The sequence below is a fragment of the Dendropsophus ebraccatus genome, chromosome 10 (genome assembly GCF_027789765.1).
Source record: "Dendropsophus ebraccatus isolate aDenEbr1 chromosome 10, aDenEbr1.pat, whole genome shotgun sequence".
NCBI classification, from domain to species: Eukaryota; Metazoa; Chordata; class Amphibia; order Anura; family Hylidae; genus Dendropsophus; species Dendropsophus ebraccatus.
Window position 1 is genome coordinate 47,746,569 of NC_091463.1, and position 19,165 is coordinate 47,765,733.

General features: G+C 40.9%; 1 protein-coding gene across 1 annotated transcript in view; it reads left to right on the forward strand.

Moving 5' to 3' along the window:
• NEXMIF (neurite extension and migration factor) overlaps nt 1–17,631 on the forward strand; it is a 63,579-nt gene extending 45,948 nt beyond the window's left edge. Inside the window, exons 2-3 of the mRNA XM_069986768.1 lie at nt 11,822–11,946; nt 13,350–17,631. Coding sequence (XP_069842869.1) covers nt 11,822–11,946; nt 13,350–17,575 — 4,351 coding nt within the window. The 3' untranslated portion in view covers nt 17,576–17,631. The remainder of the gene's footprint in view (nt 1–11,821; nt 11,947–13,349) is intronic.
• Nucleotides 17,632–19,165: the final 1,534 nt, after the last annotated feature.

Genomic DNA, 19,165 nt, shown 5'->3' on the forward strand with positions numbered 1-19,165 from the left:
CATTGTAAGTCATTGAACTTTTGAATATATGACCACTCCAGGAAATAAGCATTGATGTCAGTAATTCCACTATAGTAGTCCTGCTACAAACCGCATCAGGTTTTCCTCCAGGATTGCCCTATGTTATTTTATATTCAGAAATATTTTCCTACGAATAACAGGGATCATCTTGTGGTTTTATCTCCTATCTATTTGTGTGGGGCTCTGCCTTACAGCGGAATCAGCTGACCACGGCCGCAGGAACTTCTTATTAATCTCTTAAAGATGCCAGACTGGGTTAGACCATGTAATAACCCAGTTTTGTTCCCAGACATTCCAACTGGTTGTTGGTTCATTCTAATGTCTGTATGTTGAAATAAAAGTGCTGTTGTTTATCCCTCTTTATCTTGATGCTCCTGGTTTATTACTCAGACCTGTATTTGTCCTAGCGTCCATCTGTTGTTGTTTTTTTATCAGGGTGCAAATTGTGGTATTTATTAGAGATATTTGTAGCTACAGTGTGGGCAGTCTGGTGTTAGGGTCAATGTTCAGGGATAAATCTAGGTAAAGATTCAGTGATCATTTTCTAAGTCTTTGGCCATTTATCATCCATCTACTTCAGTTCCTGACTGTCATATTTATCTTTCCTTAGTGCCATCATCCTTCCAATCATCATGTGGTTTCTATTATCTAATGGTGAGCTCCTGTTCTTATTTGTTACCTGTTGCATTGATATTTACAGAAAAGGCATACACAAGTGCATTTAAAGGGGAACTATCAGCAGGTTAGACAAGTCGCAAGAGGTACTGAGGATGAAGGTATGTTCCTGTAGTTCACACAGTGTATAATATTATTAAACACGGCTGTTATTTAATGAAATTGTAGATTGCTTTAATTACTATGGAATCCCGGTCGGAGTGTATACACTTCGGCTGGGATTCCTTGCGGCCGCACCGAAAACTGACATGTCAGTTTTGTGCGTCCGCTATTTATTGAATAGCAGCCATACAAAACTGACAGTGCAGACAATGGAGAGTGCGGCTCCAGTCACACTTTATGTTCTCGGCTATAGTGAATTGGAAAGTGGGCACACCCATATGCGCCTGCATCCCAGTTCAAAAGTAATGAAGTTCATCCATCCGGTACTGCAGTACCGGCCCGGATGAACTTCACTAACACCAGCTGTTCTGTGACACGGCTATGTCACAAAATGGCCGGTGTCATACATAGTGTGAACCCAGCGTTAATGTAATCCTGTGACCAGTAAGGCTGCCCCTCTCTCAGAGTTGAACCGCCGCTGGCTGGCCCACCCCTTCTAATGATTGTCAGTGGAGCGGGCCAGCATTGGCAAATTGGCGCTCTGGGGGTGGGGCATTGCTCCAAACAGCCTTAACGGACATAGGATTACATTAAAAACTGTACAGGACTGGTGTTGAGGACGAAAAAAAGAGACATGCCTTCATCCTCAATGCACCTATGCTCAGTAGGGGGCTATCGGCAGGTTATATTTGTGTAACCTGCTGATAGTTCCTTTTTAACAAGATTCCTAAACACAAGAACAAGGCGGTATGCTCTGAGGTTAGTTGAGGAAAAGATTAGAAGCAATGTCAGAATATATTACTGAAAAAGTAGTACTAGATGGACCAGGCTTTTTTTCCAGCAATCAGGAGGTTTTCCAGATCAGTGTAGTGGATGCCCCCTAAAAGTTTTGTTTTTTAAATCTGCAATAAAAATGCCATGTTTGACGCACGCCATTTTTTAAATAGAAATTGCTGCAGCCAGTTTTTAGCTAGCAGTAGTAGTGGTGAAATCTGAAATAATATACCCACAATATAAAAAGTAATTCAAAAACTTTACATTTTAACAACATAATTGTAAATGATTCATCAACATTAGCAATATCAGCAAAAATTCTTATAATTCTTTGTGTAAATTATATGTAATCATAACAGTCCTTGAAAGAGTATAGCAAAAGCAGCTATGTGTGAAGTAAAAAGACTTAATAAGAATATAGATAATAAGAATATGAGGAACATTATAACTTGTAAGGCCATGTTCCCACTACAGGATTTTAGCGCAAAATGATATTGATAATGACGGCTGCAAATAATGATTATGAACATTATATGCAGCCGTCATTATGAAAAGATGGCCATGTTTTGTCGTTAAATGGTGGTCCAAAATGAGAGTCTAACACTGATGTTATGGTCACAATGAAGGCTATTTTATGCTGCTAAATAATTCTCATTATCTCATTTCAACCTGTGATGCCCCCTGTGATCATACTAATCTAACCTACAGAGCAAGGGAAGAGTCAGGTCCATTACTTGTCCAGACATGTCAATTGTTTTAGCAGAGAGCAGAGGCGAGTGAGGCATTGCATTGACACACTGAGGCAGGCGGGATTCCGAGCGGAGTCTGCAGGGGGGCTCCATGCAGAATTCTGCCGCTTTTGCATAGTGTGAACATACCCTTACTAAGGCTACGTTCACATCAGCGTTTGACCATCCGGCACGATTCCGTCTACCTTTTCCGTTTTGGAGTAAGCAAAACGGAAACTGTCGGATCCGTTAAAATCCCCATAGACTCCCATGATATTTTAGTGTGCTCCGTTTGCCCTAATTGTACTCCGTTTGCATGCAATCCGTTCAAGATCCGTTTTTTTGAACGGAAGAAAAAATAGTGTTTGCAGTATTTTTTCTTTCCGCTTAAAAAAACGGATCATGAACGGAAAGTGCACTGCACTTCCTTTTTTTTTTTACATTGTAGTCAATGAGGACGGATCTAAAACGGAAGGTATTTCCGTTCACATCCGTTTTTTTGCACTGAGCATGCGCAAAAGCAGCAAGAAACCAAAGAAGAAAAATAAACGGATAGAAAAACGGATGCTGACTGATGCAAACGGATGCAAACTGATGTACAAAAGTCAGTTTTTTTAAGCCAAAATACAAACGGACCATTAAAAAAAGAGGAACATTTTGCAATCAGTTTGCTCATCCGTTTATGCTCATCCGTTTAATTAATATAGACGGATCCGGTAGAAACAAAGAAAACGCTAGTGTGGCTGAGCCCTAAGATGTTTTGTGCCCCTTATTAGTTTACTTTTGTACCTTTTCCAGAAAGACAACCAAATGAATGGTATTGTCGAGATGTTGCTGCACCAAAGCTTTATTAAGCAGTAATATTATGTCCATGTCCCATGAGTCTTTTTTTACATGACAATATCCTGCTGGCTTTAGAAGCAGCGGCTTGACATAGCAATCTATAGTCTATTATCTACAAGTACACCCAAGTCTTTCTCTACCAGTGGGACCCCAAACAGTCACTTTTATCACCTATCCTGAAATAGCTAATAACTGGGAAATTTATAAAAAAAAAGATGCCTAACAATGTTCAGTGTTTAGACTGGGTTTATACCATTGGTGTATTTTTCATATGTCTAGTGTCTAGCACTTTCCTACCCAGTTAAAATGCAGGTCTATCAGATACATTTTCTGTTATTTCAGTTTCTCCATCCACAAGTATAGGCCATGTTCCCACTACAGCAAAGTGCCATCATTTAGCGGGGAAAGGGAGTCATCATTATCAATAGACGTCTGCCTTTCCCCGCTAAATGATTCCAGGTTCTCATAGTGAGATTGTAGCCCCAATTTATAAAGACATGCGTTCCCCCATCAGCTGCACTATTTGATTAACTATGTTTGATGGATTCTGTGAAGGAGGCACCAAACAGTAAAGCCTCTAGCATAGGTGTGAACACAGCCTAGGGCCATGTTCACACAACGTATGTTTAGCATAAATCGTGGCCGTTGTTGCAATTTGCTTATTACTTATGCTAAACATACGGTGTATTTGAATAAATGGAATCCCAGCCAGAGCGTATACACATAGTATATGCTCTGGCCGGGATTCCAACAGAAATGAAGATCAATAGAAATGAAGATCATCAGGCGGGTACTGCAGTACCGGCCGGGATGATCTTCCTGAACACCGGCCGGGTCACAGAACGGCTGGTGTTTCACGATGTGTGAACATGGCCTAAGGTAGTATACAGCTCCTTCCTTTTGAGTCTCTGAAAACTTATCTAACAACCAGTTGCTGGTGTGTATAAAACTTATATAATGAGAACTCTCCATGAACTTAGTGTTGGTCTGGCTTTCTTCGGTGTGAAATCCTTTTGTGACTGGAGCTTGTTTTATGATGCACTGGATTGTACTCTGCATAATGTAATGTGTATATGTACAGCGAGTTGCAGAATATGATAAAAAGGCAAAAGTCTTCTAGTAGACCGGACAAGCACTGTATTCCTCCTGTCCTTGTTCTCATGGCAGACTCGCACATGCAGATGTTCTTCCCTCGTCTGTTGTCACACCATTGAAGCACTAGACTCTCAGCAAGGCTAAATGATATGCAATGGTATTGTCTGGAGTGCTCCATACTATATGACTATAAACAATACACTTCTACATATAACCTTGTCTTAAACTTATAATTACAGCCCATTCTCTGTAATAATTAAATCATTTCATTTTACAGCATTTTTTCAGACAAAACTCCTGCACTTAACTCTAGTGTATGGCTACATTACAGGAGCACAATCGGCCAACCATATAGACTATGTATTGACACTAAACAATGCATTCTGCTTCATGTGTGGTTTGAACATAGCCTATAGACACTCACACACTCATGACCACACTCTCAAGTCTCGTTTCCATGAAAGGGGTTTTCTGAGACTCACTTTTATTTCATTGAATGTCACTGAATGTTTCATATGCAAAGTAGCTTTCCTCCAAAAGAAAAGAAATTACTCTACTTTGCCACCTGCTGGATAAAGTTTTCCATCAAATCAACTTTCCACCTTTAAGGGGTCTTGACCCATGATTGGTCATTTTTTGCCATGACAGAAACTCTCCTAGTGGGAACAATTGTCCATCTGCAGACACCCTTCTCCCCCAGTCCTATGTTAAAAGACTCTCACTGACCAGCCAACACCCTGCTCTGTACTGATGAGGGGCAAGAAATCCAATTTTTTCCTCCTTGGAAAGTTTAACATATTCAATGTCTTCACAGGCCCCAGACCATGTCTGTCTCACATCTCTGCTTCCAGTTCCCAAAATGACTCCAATTTGGATTATTTTTACACAACCATTGCATCTCCCAGATCTACAGACCCAGTCCTACAAGTGGTTCCATGCTTGCCCATTCTCAGTGCTCAGTAATACAAGACTTTAATTGCTTGTGTGTCTCCTGTCAAACCTTCCATGATTACTCAGTCTAAGCTGACTCATTCAAGTTTCCTAGAGGCATGGCCCAGGGTCTACTGTGCCCCAGGACTGCAATGTCTATGTGGCGCTAAACCTGCCCTCCCCTTCACTGCCAGACAGACAGGGATCGGTCCACAGCCCCAAGCCTGCTTAAAGAGGTTGTCTAAGAATTTTTTCGTAATGGAAAAGGAAATAATATGTAATCTGTCCCTTTCCCTTAGTTCTTTTCTCTAACCTTTTTTTTTTTACCTCTGTGTCCCTGGCCTCCTCCTCTGTTGCTGCTTTTTAGATTTGTGTTTGTTTACATAAAGAACTTCCAGGTCACAGGGGTCAGCAGTGACATCACAGCTCTTCAAGCCTATAGCTCCACCTCCTCCTCTCTGAATCTAGCTCCGCCTACTCTACCCATAGGCAGGAAATGTCTGTCTTACTACTAGTGTCTAGTTTCTGCCAATTACTTATATTATCAAATAAACTAGTTTTCTAGAGTTCCGAATCTCTTATCTATTTTAGGACTATTTTAGCACAACCCCTAGCATGTTAGGAGTTGTAGTGCTTGAATACATATACACTACAGTTGCCACTCACAGGTGGGTGTGGCTTCAGCAGGGCGGGGCTTAAATGAGCCAGGATTGTGATGCAAGTTTATGTCAGCAATAAATAGAATGGTGACTTACATGAGGTGAAGCAGCATCTCTCCTCTCCATATAACTCTGCCCTAACACTGTACATCTTTACAGTACAATAATAACAATATAGTTCCATTATTTATATAGCTCCAACTTATTCTGCAGCACTGTACAAAGATTGTAGTCACTCATATTGGTCCCTGTCCCCATTGGGGCCCACAATGTTTTGGAGTGTGTTTAAAAATCCATGCAAACACTGGGGGGTCATAGATGCAGCTGTTATCCCAGAACTCCAACACTACAAAGCAACATAGCTAACCTTTGTGCCACACACAACATTAGCTAACCTCTGGGCCACCCACAGCATGGCTAAATGGCGGAATGCCATGTTCATTCTTTAGCGCTGAGAGATGCAGCACGCGAGCCTCCCATAAAGTGTCATTATGACATGGAGACTGGCGGCATTCCGCTGCGGACAATTCTGACGCTCTTGCTCTTTTTACATGGAGCCTAAATCAGTGTGGATGTATAACCCCACCCACCTGATGACTCATTGTTCCCTCACTGGCAGGAACAGGAAATAGAAGGGGAATCGCAGGAAGTAGAGAAAACACAGGCAAAGTGGTCATGTGACTGAGGCTGAAAACACAATGAGCACCTTAAATAAAAAATTAAAGTGCATATAGAACATACAACACCCAAAAAAGTCAATGCAATGCTACAATCCTGGACAACCCCTTAAGGTCCTACACATATTGCGGCCTCTTGCACAAAGAAACTGGTGCAGTTGCCCTTACTTGTCAGACTCATTGCACATGTCCCGCCAATGTCCTTACTTTTCAGACTGACCACGCTTGTGCCAATGTGCACATGTGCAGGACCTCAGGCTGCCTCGGCATTATAAGCCTATTCCTGCCTGTCTGTCAGTGAGTGGATAGGCATGATAAGAACGGCAGAGTAAAGCCACTAAGGCCACACTTCTATCACACTTAGGCTGGGTTCTTACTACGTATATTTCAGTCAGTATTGTGGTCCACATATTGCAACCAAAACCAGGAGTGGATTGAAAACACAGAAAGGCTCTGTTCACACAATGTTGAAATTGAGTGGATGGCCGCCATTTAATGGCAAATATTTGCTGTTATTTTAAAACAACGGCTGTTATATTGAAATAATGGCAGTTATTTACTGTTATATGGCGGCCATCCACTCAATTTCAACATTGTGTGAACAGATCCTTTCTGTGTTTTTAATTCACTCCTGGTTTTGGTTGCAATATGAGGACCACAATACTGACTGAAATATACGTAGTGTGAACCCAGCCTTAAACAGCCCAGACAAGAGAATTCCCCTATAAAGCCATGCAGACCACTTACAAAGGGGTATACTGTATTCTTTACTTACAATGTATGTAACAGGGCCTCTGATTTAAAAGCATTTTCTAGGTGAAGGATTTGCTTTTAAATGCTAACTGTATTTGTGAAAAATTCAGGAATATTCCTCACAATTCTTATCATTTATTTATGAAAGCTATATCTAGTGGTAAATATGCATGAAATACCAGAGCAAAAGCAGCTATATTTATAGGAAAAGGAGACACAATAAGAGGTATAGGAGAAACATCATAATAACATCTGTATACTGTAAGTTTTTACTAACATATATGTTCTAAAAATTGGGGACCAGCTCGGCAGCCATCTTATGCTGGTGAACTCCCATCTTATAGACAAGGTTGTTTTCTCCTTTAGTTGTGTATTGTAATATACATATATATAAAACCCACACTTGTATGAGGCTTAGCTCTGGTTGGCCAGGCATTGTCTGTGTCCATACTGTCACTAGAACATACCCCGTGTAGTCACTATAGTGCAGTCTATTTGAATTGTAGAATATTTGGGATGTAAAATGCCTCTTTTCCTGTGACAGCTTTGATGAATAGTGCATTATGAATTAAGATTTTCCTGTAACCTTGTCTTTTCTAGGGGCCAGCCATGCTGTCATAATATTATGCTATGTTATTGTGTCTGACAGCGACAAATAGGATCAAGTGACATTATATGACATTGTTTCTTACTTGGCTTCCATAATCTTATGCTGTAAATTGTTGCTGTAGTATGTAGATAAATCCAATGAGGGCATTAAAATGCGCTTTAATGTTATAGTGATGGTTCTTTATTGATGCAACCTTTCTGTTTTGTTGAAAATAAGCGTCATAAAGATTCTGCTGCATCCCTACAGGATCCTGATTACAAAGCCGAGCACGTTTACATTGATGATATTTCCTAGCCTAATGCAGGGAGAGGTGGGGGTGGAAAAGACCCGAAAACATCTTCCTCACTACAGATGATGAGGAATGACTGCCACATTCTTCAGATTTTCACCACCACAAGCACAGAGTACAGATACATATAGAACATACAGACTAAGGCTATGTTCACACTACGTAAGTTTCCGGCCGTAGCGCGTTCCGTGAATAAGCGGCCGGAGACTTGCGTAGTTTGCGTATAATGGAAAGTATACGATGTACGGCTGCACAGTTCACACTACGTACGAACTTACGCCCGGATTGTACGCGGCGGCGTAAAAAATGAACCAGACAATTGTTTGCGGACGAAAATACCGTAACTTACGCCCGTAGCGTTGCATGCGGTCCCGTACGTAGTGGTGATTTCTTCATTTTTGCAGCTTTTTGTGCCGATCCAAAAGGTTCTGTGGGGTGTCTAGGCCTAGGCGAAGATTTCCAAGTAAAAGACCGCTGTCAGATCGCTACGTAGGGCGCTCGGGAAGCGTAAGTAGACTTCGGGCGTAAATTCGCGGTCCGTACGTAGCCGGCCACAAGTAGCGTAAATCTCCGGCCGGAGTTTACCGCGTATATGTCCAGCCACGAAAATATGCGGCCAGACATATACGCAGTGTGAACATATACGTAGTGTGAACACAGCCTTAGGCTATTTCATTCAGTATATTTCAGTCAGTATTGCAACCAAAACCAGGAGTGGATTGAAAACACAGAAAGGCTCTGTTCACACAATGTTGAAATTGAGTGGATGGCCGCCATTTAATGGCAAATATTTGCTGTTATTTTAAAACAACGGCTGTTGTATTGAAATAATGGCAGTTACTTACTGTTATATGGCGGCCATCCACTCAATTTCAACATTTCGTGACAGAGCCTTTTTGTGTTTTTAATCCACTCCTGGTTTTGGTTGCAATATGAGGACCACAATACTGACTGAAATATACGTAGTATGAACCCAGCCTAAGGCTACCGTCCGGCCGCACGAAAGACCGACAAACTGACAAAAATGAATAGCGGCCACACAGACATGTCAGTTCACACAATGGAGAATGCAGCTCCAACCGCACTCTACATTGTGTGCAATGTTAATTGGCATGTGGGCGCAGGCGGATGCGCCCGCATCCGAATTCAACAGAAGTGAAGAACATCCGGCCGGTACTGTAGTACCAGCCGGGATGATCTTTCACCAACAGAAACGGCCGGTGACAGAACGGCCGCTGTTATACACTGTGGGTTCCCGGCCCTACGGTCCAAGGTTCATTTGCAACCAAGAACCTCATCTGCATCAACTTTATGTGTTCTCTATATGTTTGTGCAGGTTTTTACTATGCACTTCCACACCCCGAGAGGTTAGCTGGTTTCTTATTAACTTGGCCCTTAAAAGGCTGAGATAGGGAAATTAAATTGTGAGGACTATTGGTAAGGACCTATGTGACTGGTGACAGTATCAGGAAAGGGCACTGAAATATGTTGGCACAATGAACATAAAACATGAGAGTACCATGGACTTTATAAATCAACTGAATTGCAGATGTAATGTATAAACTAGAATTTTTCAGGTGTCTAATGGAAAAACAACCTAATGGAAAAAGTCAATGTATAGTCTAAAATTGACCTGTGGTAGACATCTCTGTATGTTTTTACCCCAAAGGATCTATTTCTTCCTGAAAATGTAATAATCCAGCACTTCTGTGTGTCCATTGTGGTTGCTTCCCATGAGTGATACTGACTAATACTTAATAAAGACATAAAAAGCAATAGCATTGGGATAGAACGTGCCATGTTACAAGGGTACTTGAGATCTTGGAGACTTCGGGTGAACAGATTTGTGAGTTTATACATGTGCAGAGTCTAGGGAATGTATAGACTTCAGTGTATATGTCCTTAGACATATAGCTGTGATCACTAGGGAATAAACTGTTATAAAGGAGAGAGTCTGCAGCAAATCTGATGTCTCTTTCCTATTAGCTGATCTACTTCTGACTGTAAACTTAGATATTTCAGTAATCTGTGTATGTAAGGGGATTTCACCTAGGATTGTGTATACAAAAATAACAGTATAAAACCAAATGTTTACATAGATGCACCTTTCTTTAATACTTTCATACTTTCCTTCCTACATTTAATTATACTTATGCATAAAAGACAACCAGATTTTGTGCTGTTAAGATTGTTAAGGGAATAAATTATATTTAGTAAATATATAATAAAATGGTTTTGCATTTAAAGGGGTATTCCTATATAAACATTTATGGCATATACATAGGGACCCACACCTGTCTCAAGATCAAGGGCCATGCTGTCCTCTCCAGCTCACTAGTGGTAGTTAAGGTAGTTGGAAGTTGAAACAGCCAAGTAGGCAGTTTTACACATTTTTTTGCATAAATCCCATTTACTTTACAGCATACCTGGCTGTTTTGGGATTGCCAACCAATTCCTCCTACTGCAAGCAGACTCGAGGGGGCTGAGTGGCCTTTTCAAGATGGACATTAGTCCCACAGGAAACATTTTTGCCATATCCTGTGTATGTGCCTCAAATATCATAATGGGAATACCTCTTTAAATGCTTAAGATTTTTAACAGTGTACGCAAATAAATAATTACGTAACACCATTTGCTGACTTCGTACATGGAACATTAATAATTGATAGCAAGTGTATTCAACTTAACAGAATATAGGAGGATTGAAGTGCTTGCCATCTTGATCTAGTTGTCTGAAAGTTAAACTTTGCCTGTACAGTTACAGTGGTGCCTCGGTACTCGAACTTAATTGATTCCGGAAGGCAGTTTGAGAACCGAGCAGTTTGAGTACCCAGCAGTGTTTTCCCATAGGAAATAATGTAAATGTGTTTAATTGGTTCCAGCAGCCACTAATAATTACCTACAGTACCCATATATTACATTGTATAGTGCCCAGTTTAATTTATACAGTACATTACAGAACAGCACTATATTATACAGTACACTATACACAAGAAACATTCAACAAAACTAGAAATTAAAGTACAGTAGTCACTAACTCCTCACTCATCCTTTACTGTATCGAGTCCCCCCAATCCCAGCACTGTAACAGATGGGAGATGGCGGTGCACTGACTGTACTACTACTGTACTGTATATGCACTCCAGCAGTATTATACAGTACTGTACTGTATGTGAAGCCTCACCAGTGCTAAACTCACCAGGTACAACCCACCATCCACGCTCGCAAAAATGTTGCGTAATAAGATTACTGAGTACTTCAAGACTGGGGGCCCGAAAAGTGTTTGAGAACCGAGCAAGAGTTTGAGAACCAAAGCAAACTTTCCTTGAAAATACAATTTGAGTTCCAAGCAGTTTGAGAAACGAGGTACCACTGGTACTTGTAGATTTTTGACCACTTCTTATATCAGGAAGCAAGGTTATGTGTATGTTATTTAGCCTACTGTGTATGTCCTGACAATGTTTTATTAAATGTTCTTGGTAACAAAATCACCCTGAATATCTTTAGGGGGTACAACTGACAACAATTTATTTTAAACTATGACAACATTATGGAGTTAGGACCTGATCGTAAAAAGTAGGTGGCTACATAGTTGTTTAAAAAAAAAAATGGATTAGAAATGTACATTGTCAACCATTACTTAAAGGTAAACCTTTTTTTTACAGGTTGGACGCGAGTGCAGAGATATGGAGTGAGCACCAGAACGATAAATTGATGGACGGCCAGGACGAGAGAGAGTCTGCCACCCAAGCAGCAACCACACTTCTGATTAATGGGATTAGAGGAAATGGTAAGATTAATTATAGATAATGTGTAAAGGATGGGTGGGAAATCACTTTTCTAAATAAAATGTACATAGCTTCTGTGGAAAGAACATTCACATCTATACTAGGTTAAACTTTATGAGAGCTTACATGTTCTATATTGAAAGGGTTCTTACTAGATTAAAACTCATCCACAGGAAAGGGATAATTTATCAGTGTGGGTCTCACTGCTGGGACTACATTCATTAAGACAAGGGGGGGGGGCATTGTGCAAATAATAGCACAGGCTTGGTTACCACTTTATCCTCTTAAAACAGCCAAGTCCCAGCAGTTGGGCCTGCAGTGATCAGAAACTTTTCCCTCCTGTGGGTGAGGGATAATTGTGAATCTTTACAACTGTGTAGATCATAAAGAGTATATGTAGTTGTGTGAAAAGTCTTTATTTGCAAATCAATCATGTTTTCATATAACAGGGCATAATAACTGTTTGTGGTCCTTTCCTCCACTAGTGCTTGAATCTAGACATGGTACACAGTTTGTTGCAATTCACAGTCTACTCTTTGTTGCAGTATTCTTCTGCAAAGATGCAGTTGAAATAGGTGGCATGTGTGTTCAGACAATTCCTACCTCGACAGAGGCTCCGCTGAAAAACAGGGCTAAGGTCAAGTTAGGTAACACCTGAACACATCAGCCACTTATACCTACCTTAATGGCGTCTCTGCAGAAGAACAGTGCTGCAAAGAGAAGACTATGAACTGAAAAAAATTGCTGCATGCAGTGATTATATGGCAAAAACTTTTTTGCACATAAATAGTTAGTACTGTTGGAAAAAGACCAACTTGGATAAATGGCGACACTACAACAAATTGTGTACCCCTGCTGTAAATTCATGGCTATATGAAAGTGTTAATATTTGGCAGCTACACTGTATTATTTCAATGCACAATATCATGCATGTTATTCAAAAGTAAATGTAAAGGCACTTAAATGGCCCCCACTTTTTCTCTGTAAAATAAATGCCATCTATAATGTTAGGGCAACATTTAATCTATAACGTTAATAAAACACTTATAATTAAGTTCTTATTCTGCTTCAAACAAAAGGTAAATGGGACTGGAGTTTAATTTGAAGAACATGCCCACACATAAGTAATGTCATTATGTGTGTTTGTATACTTATGTCAGATAATTATTGATCAGATCTATATTGGAATATAATTAGTTGACATACCTAGGGGTCCGTTCTCTGCAGTGTCGAGGCTATTAACAATCGTTACCATTCATTCACTTCAATGGCTCTTAACGATCGTTAATAGCTTTTGCATTTTAGTGACTGCATCCTACTGTGTATTGATGTTTATATACATTTATACATGGAACAGCTTGATGAACAAAACAGCTAAAACATTGTATCTTTCCTCCCTCTGCAGAGCCGCATGATCCTGCGGATGATGTGAAGTCCTTTGATGCTGCAGATGCTCCTGTCACATTTCCAGCCTTAAATCAAAAAGAAATCCATGCCTGTCACAGAGCATTGCCACCCATCATTTCCAAAGAGCCTTGCATGCTGGGTCCTCCTTCTCCACTACGTTTGTCTGATACAGCAGAACATGTCAGCAGTGACCCATCAGCTCAGGCCATATCCTTGACAACCTGTGTCACCAAAGACCTCAGTTCTTGGTCTTTGCCCAGCGATAGTGAGAAAACACCTTTTACCATTATGGAGCCTGGGACTATGTCAACCTTGACTGGAGACTGCCTGATGCAGCAGAGTCGGACTTGCTTGGGTTGTTTTATAGAAACGAAGGATGGAGTAGAACCAGAGCCTGGTGTCAGTTTGAAAATTGGAGATATAAGTAGAGACTTTGACGCGTGTCCAGTTTCTGACATGGGGATTCACTGCATGAGTACAGCCGACAGTCTAAAGTATGGTGATCAACTGTTGTCTGACCAGCTCTTAAGCTTCCCTGTCCATAAATCACAAGAGTCTGACAAAAGGGACCAAGACAAATCTGACAGTGATTCAGAGGACCCCACTCAAAAGAACTATTATGATGGTTTACTACTGGACAAGTGCAATGGAGACGAGGCACTGCTGGCTAACCCTAACCAGGAATGGGGCTACTTTGAGTCATTTATTAGCGAAAGCAAAATTGAACTACTTGACTTGTGCTCGAAAAATGAGCTATCTGTTAATTTGTTTTCAGAAGAAGATGTGGATAATTACATGTTTGACGATGATGATTCTACACTTGGCAGCGATGTGTGCTCCTTGAAAATCAGGTATGAATCATTTCAGGACAATGTGAGGGAGAAGACAAATGCCCTACAAGAAGATGCTCAATTTAATTTCTTCCCAAGTGTCTTCACTAACTGCCCCAAGAGAGAAAGTAAAGGGTCAAAAAAGAGATTAGTTGACCCTTCACAATTCAAACTGGAAGAAGGTGGGATATGGGAAGAAGATGATGAAGAAGAGGATGACGAGGAAGAGGTTGATGGTGTAAAATCTGGCTTAAATAAGACCTGTGGAAGTATGGACGTGGTGCAGTATATAAGCACCAAAAGAAGTCATTTTCTGGATTCTGTTAACTCAGCCGAAGACTCGGGCGAGTACAGTGATGATAGCTCATGCAGTGAATCTTCATATGATGTGTTAGGAGACATTAAAGACTGTACAAGATACCTATCACGTGAACACTCTCATTCCCTGATACAACCAAATTATGGTCTGAGAGTGAAAAGGAAAGTCAGGTACAGCGACGACTACTTGTACGACATGGATTCACTTGAGAATGAAAAGGTGGTTGAGAAAAAGGAAGGAGCACCAGATGGACCCAAAGAAGAAGATGATGACGACTGGTGCCCTAAGAAACGTCGGAAAGTTTGCAGGAAGGAGCCACCTGTAATCATCAAGTACATCATCATCAATAGGTTCAAAGGTGAGAAGCACATGCTGATCAAGCTGGGAAAGCTTGACGCAAATGAGACAACAGTCACTTTGAGTGATGATCAGCTGGGAAAATACCAAAAGCTTGCTCCGCTTAAAGATTATTGGGAAGAAAAAAGGAGGAACAATTCAGCCATCAATGCGCAGAGATGTCTTAATGGAAGCGAGAATGCCCCACCTCCAAGGAAGAGAAAAGGTCAGCTAGCAAACCGACACAGGTTACAGAGGATACAAACTATAGAACAACCAGTGAGCAGGGAGATGCTTTCTTCTTATGACCACAGACAGGGATGCAGTAGCAAAGATGAGGCTAGCCTTAATGAATTGCATTCTATAACTCTGGAAACCCCAGGATGCGTGAATGGATTACACTTGAGTGACATAGCAGAGGTCGCCCCAGTAAAATGTAGATCTTTAGAAAGGGAATTGAAATGTGCCGACAGGAAAGTAATAAGGAGGATAAAGTTTAAAAGTGAAGCCAGGTTAAAATGTAAACAGCTCAAGCTGCAGCAAGCGAGTGAAATTAGTACAGCAGATCCAATAGAAAACTTCCCCGCCATTGAGAACCAGGATTCAGCAGTGCTGTTGAAAGAAGAAACCATTCACAGTGCATCAGACAGTGCCCATCCATCTCAGTGCCATGCTGACAACGAAGCTAAAAATTCTCCATTTCTGCAAGCCACCTGCTCTCCTGACAAGCCATTACCATCTGCTCACATCACTACCAATGTACCAGTTATCCCTGGAGGGTATCTACAGACTTTGTTAGATGCGTCAGATTCATCTAGTGGCACTGGTATAACATACTTTGCCCCTCATCCCTTGGGGCAGCACTCAGTTAACATCATGCAGACAGATAAACAGTTCAGTTCCCTTCAACTTGCACAGAGTTGTGTGCTTTCCCCCCCTTCAGAGTCTGAGCTGCAGCAGTCACCCCATCACTTAGATATGGAGCAGAGCTTCCCAGACATGTGGCATGGCAAGCCCCCTAGCAGTCAGGCTGAGTTCATATCCAACCTTAGGGAAGTGTCCATCATATCAGGAGATTTTGGCGGTTCTGCTGCTGTATCAGATACAGACATGACAGCCTCTGGATATAGTCAAGTTCAACCGAACAGCAGCAAACAGCTGTACCACAAAACATATTTGCAAGAAGGCCAGATTCAGCAGGATGACTCTTATCAGTCCTGTCATTATAACAGTGGAGATGGGCACTTTGTTTTGCAGAGAGGCACACTCAGTACAGACAATGGAAGGCTTATTAGTTTTGACTCAGTGGGCTCATTGTCAGTTAGTTCTAGTAATTACAGCTCTTTAAGCATGAAATCTTGTGAAAAGGATGGAGAAGATGAAATAAGTGATGATTTCTTAGCTCACTGCAGCCCCAAACTTATAATCCAACAAAGCATTGATGAAATCACCCCGCTGAAGGAATCGACTGACCTTCTGGACATCTCCAACTTTACCCCTGACAAATTCCGCCACTCATCCCTGTCAGAGATGTCACCACCAGACACCCCCAACCTCTCCCCTCAAATTACAGCCACAGATGCAAAGTCAGTAGGAAATATAAAGGCCTTTCAAAATGGTTCACAGGGAGGGCTTAATGGACCAGAGAAGCCTAACTGGAACTGTACTGTTCTTCCTCCCCAGGAGCAGACCAATAGTGGCTTTGCACTCAATAACCATCAGTTTCAGTTTCATATGTTTAATGATGAAGATTCTGTCAGCGTTCTGGAGAAAGGCCCATGTTTGCCCCCATTTGATGAATCTGCCGTTCCTGTCCATGCCAATGGCAAAGCCTCAAAGTCAAAAAAGAAACTGTCTAAAAACACAGGTGCCAACCAAAGTTCTTCTCCAAAAAGTAGCAAGAAGAAAACCCCTAAAGCCTGCAAGGGGGCAGATAAAACACAAACAAAGACTCCTCGACAAACAGCCCCCAAAAACCCCAAGAAAGGAAAAAATGCCAACAGTGATAAAACCCAAAGTGCAGGCAATCGATCAGGTCTATTGAATAATGCAAACCCTACAAAGCAGACTTTATCTGACTGCATGCAGCTTTACGAGCCTGGCTCATCCAAGACAGGGAAGCACATAGCTGGGGTCAATGAATGGACGCTTGACAAAGGTAACAAGACTCCTTGGACTGAACCTAATGTAGGGAATGGAAACAGTCTCCTTGATGATGATCAGAGGGAATTTGAGGAACCTTCTAACATTCTTTCCAATATTGCATCTGGAATGGCTGATGTTCAGAGGTTTATGATGGCATCAATGGAGCCTTTTTACAACCCAGTGGGGCCCAGCGACATCCCTGATATACTACTGTCTCCAGAATCAAACAGCCTAAAATTGAAAACATTGAAAATCTTGGCTGGGACACCACAAGAATTCAAGAAAAAGGTAAATGGCAGCTCAGTGGGGGGCTCCAAGAAGTCAACCAACAAGGGCTCAGGTAAGAACAATGCTAAGTTTGGAGTGTTTGATCCAAGCTGTACACTAGGTTATGGAGCCAACCTTCATGCAGCCTTCTTTGATAAGAACTTTGGAAACCTCAGTATTTTAACCAATAATGTACCAACACACAAAAAATTGTATCGTCATAAATCCACATCTAAGTCTCTGCGAGATGAAAACTGTAAAGGGAAAAGAATAGACCAAGCACACAAGGACCCCATGGTCACAGCTGCATTTGAAAAACTGAGGTAATGTTGCACCAAAAGCTCTAAAGCGCATTTTGTTTTCTTTTCTTCGCATTTGCTAAGCCTGCTGGTCCTTGTTTAGTTCTCTTTTAAAACCAATCTTAAAAAGCCTAAAGCTGCATGATAGTCATTGCCTTGCAAATAAAAGAAGAGGCTGCGCATGACAAATGCTAACAAGCTACCTAAAAATCACTGGTCCCTGACTTGGCTGGGTTTTACAATGACTGAAGGCTAACAAGAACTTCTATTCTCTGCTCTTTGGCTTCTTTATTTACATTTTGTGCTTCTTTGTTTCTAACGCAAAGATTTACTCTTTTTTGTTGTTTTTTTTTTTTTCCAAAAACCTTGTAAAAATAAACAAAAAGGTACAAAAAGGAAAATTATGCATTGAAACGCCACAATGTGGAGTCTATAGGATTTGAAACACATATGTTGGTTAGGTTCATGTGGTCCCATGATGTGTTCTTCAGCTCCCCCTGCTGCACACTTACAAGATCTGCATAGGAGATTCCAAATACGTGAAACTCTTTATCGTCCCACCTACTGCAATGAGCTGACGCCAAGCATTTTCCTCTGCAGGAATTGGGTAATGCATTCAAAGCAGAAAAAAACTAAAACATTTTGAATTAAAAAAAAAATAGACTTTCCTTTTTTTTCTAGAAAAAAAAAAATACATTGATGTTTGTTTTGTTTCTTTGGAAAAATATATGCCTTGTGGTTTGTTGATCTGTTAAGTGCTGAAATCCAGGGTTTACATTGTGACGACTTGTTTGAAGGGCAGCTTAATCTGGTATTCTCTGTGAAAGACTGTTTAAAGTCATACTGTTGTACAGTAGTTAATGCACTATTACAACCCACAAAAGAAATGAAAATTGTGCCAAACTCTGATCTGTGACTGTACATATTTTTATTAAATATATATATATATATATATAATATATATATACATATAGACACAAATATATATTACTGCATTTCATTGGTGGGTATTCTCAGTCTGGATCTGAGCCTTTTGCTTTACTGCAAACATTCCAGTTACATATATGAAGTCACCTGACAATGAAAGCACCTGAGAAACCTAAAGTGACCATTATGCGGAGATATACTGGTTCATGAAACTGAACATAGTGAATATAGTGCCATATTCTCTTACCTCATATCATAGTCTGATTGCTAGGTACGTGGTATATTGACGAACTATCAGTTTGATTACATCTAGGAACCCACAGAAGACCAAAGGTGACAAAGAATCTTAATCCCTTGTCTTCATCTCATTCTTAAACCTTTTCAGCACTAAAGTGCGGAGCAATATGCTGCAGGGCCCCATTATATGAAAGAATGGGGACATAGCTAAGTCTTAAGTACTGCACAGATTTTGATTCCTAATGCCAGTATTTTCTATAAAGCAATGCTTCCTAAAAGCAACTACTGTAAAGCCTTTCCTTTAGAATAGACTGAAAGGTTTCCTGTACTCCGACAGGTTTGTCTTTCTAGACTGAGCCAATGACTGACGTACTTCTATACAAGCAGCACGCCCTTGACGTCTTCTCCCCAGAGAAATCAGCAGCCTTTCTTTTTGAACAATCATAGAGCGAGA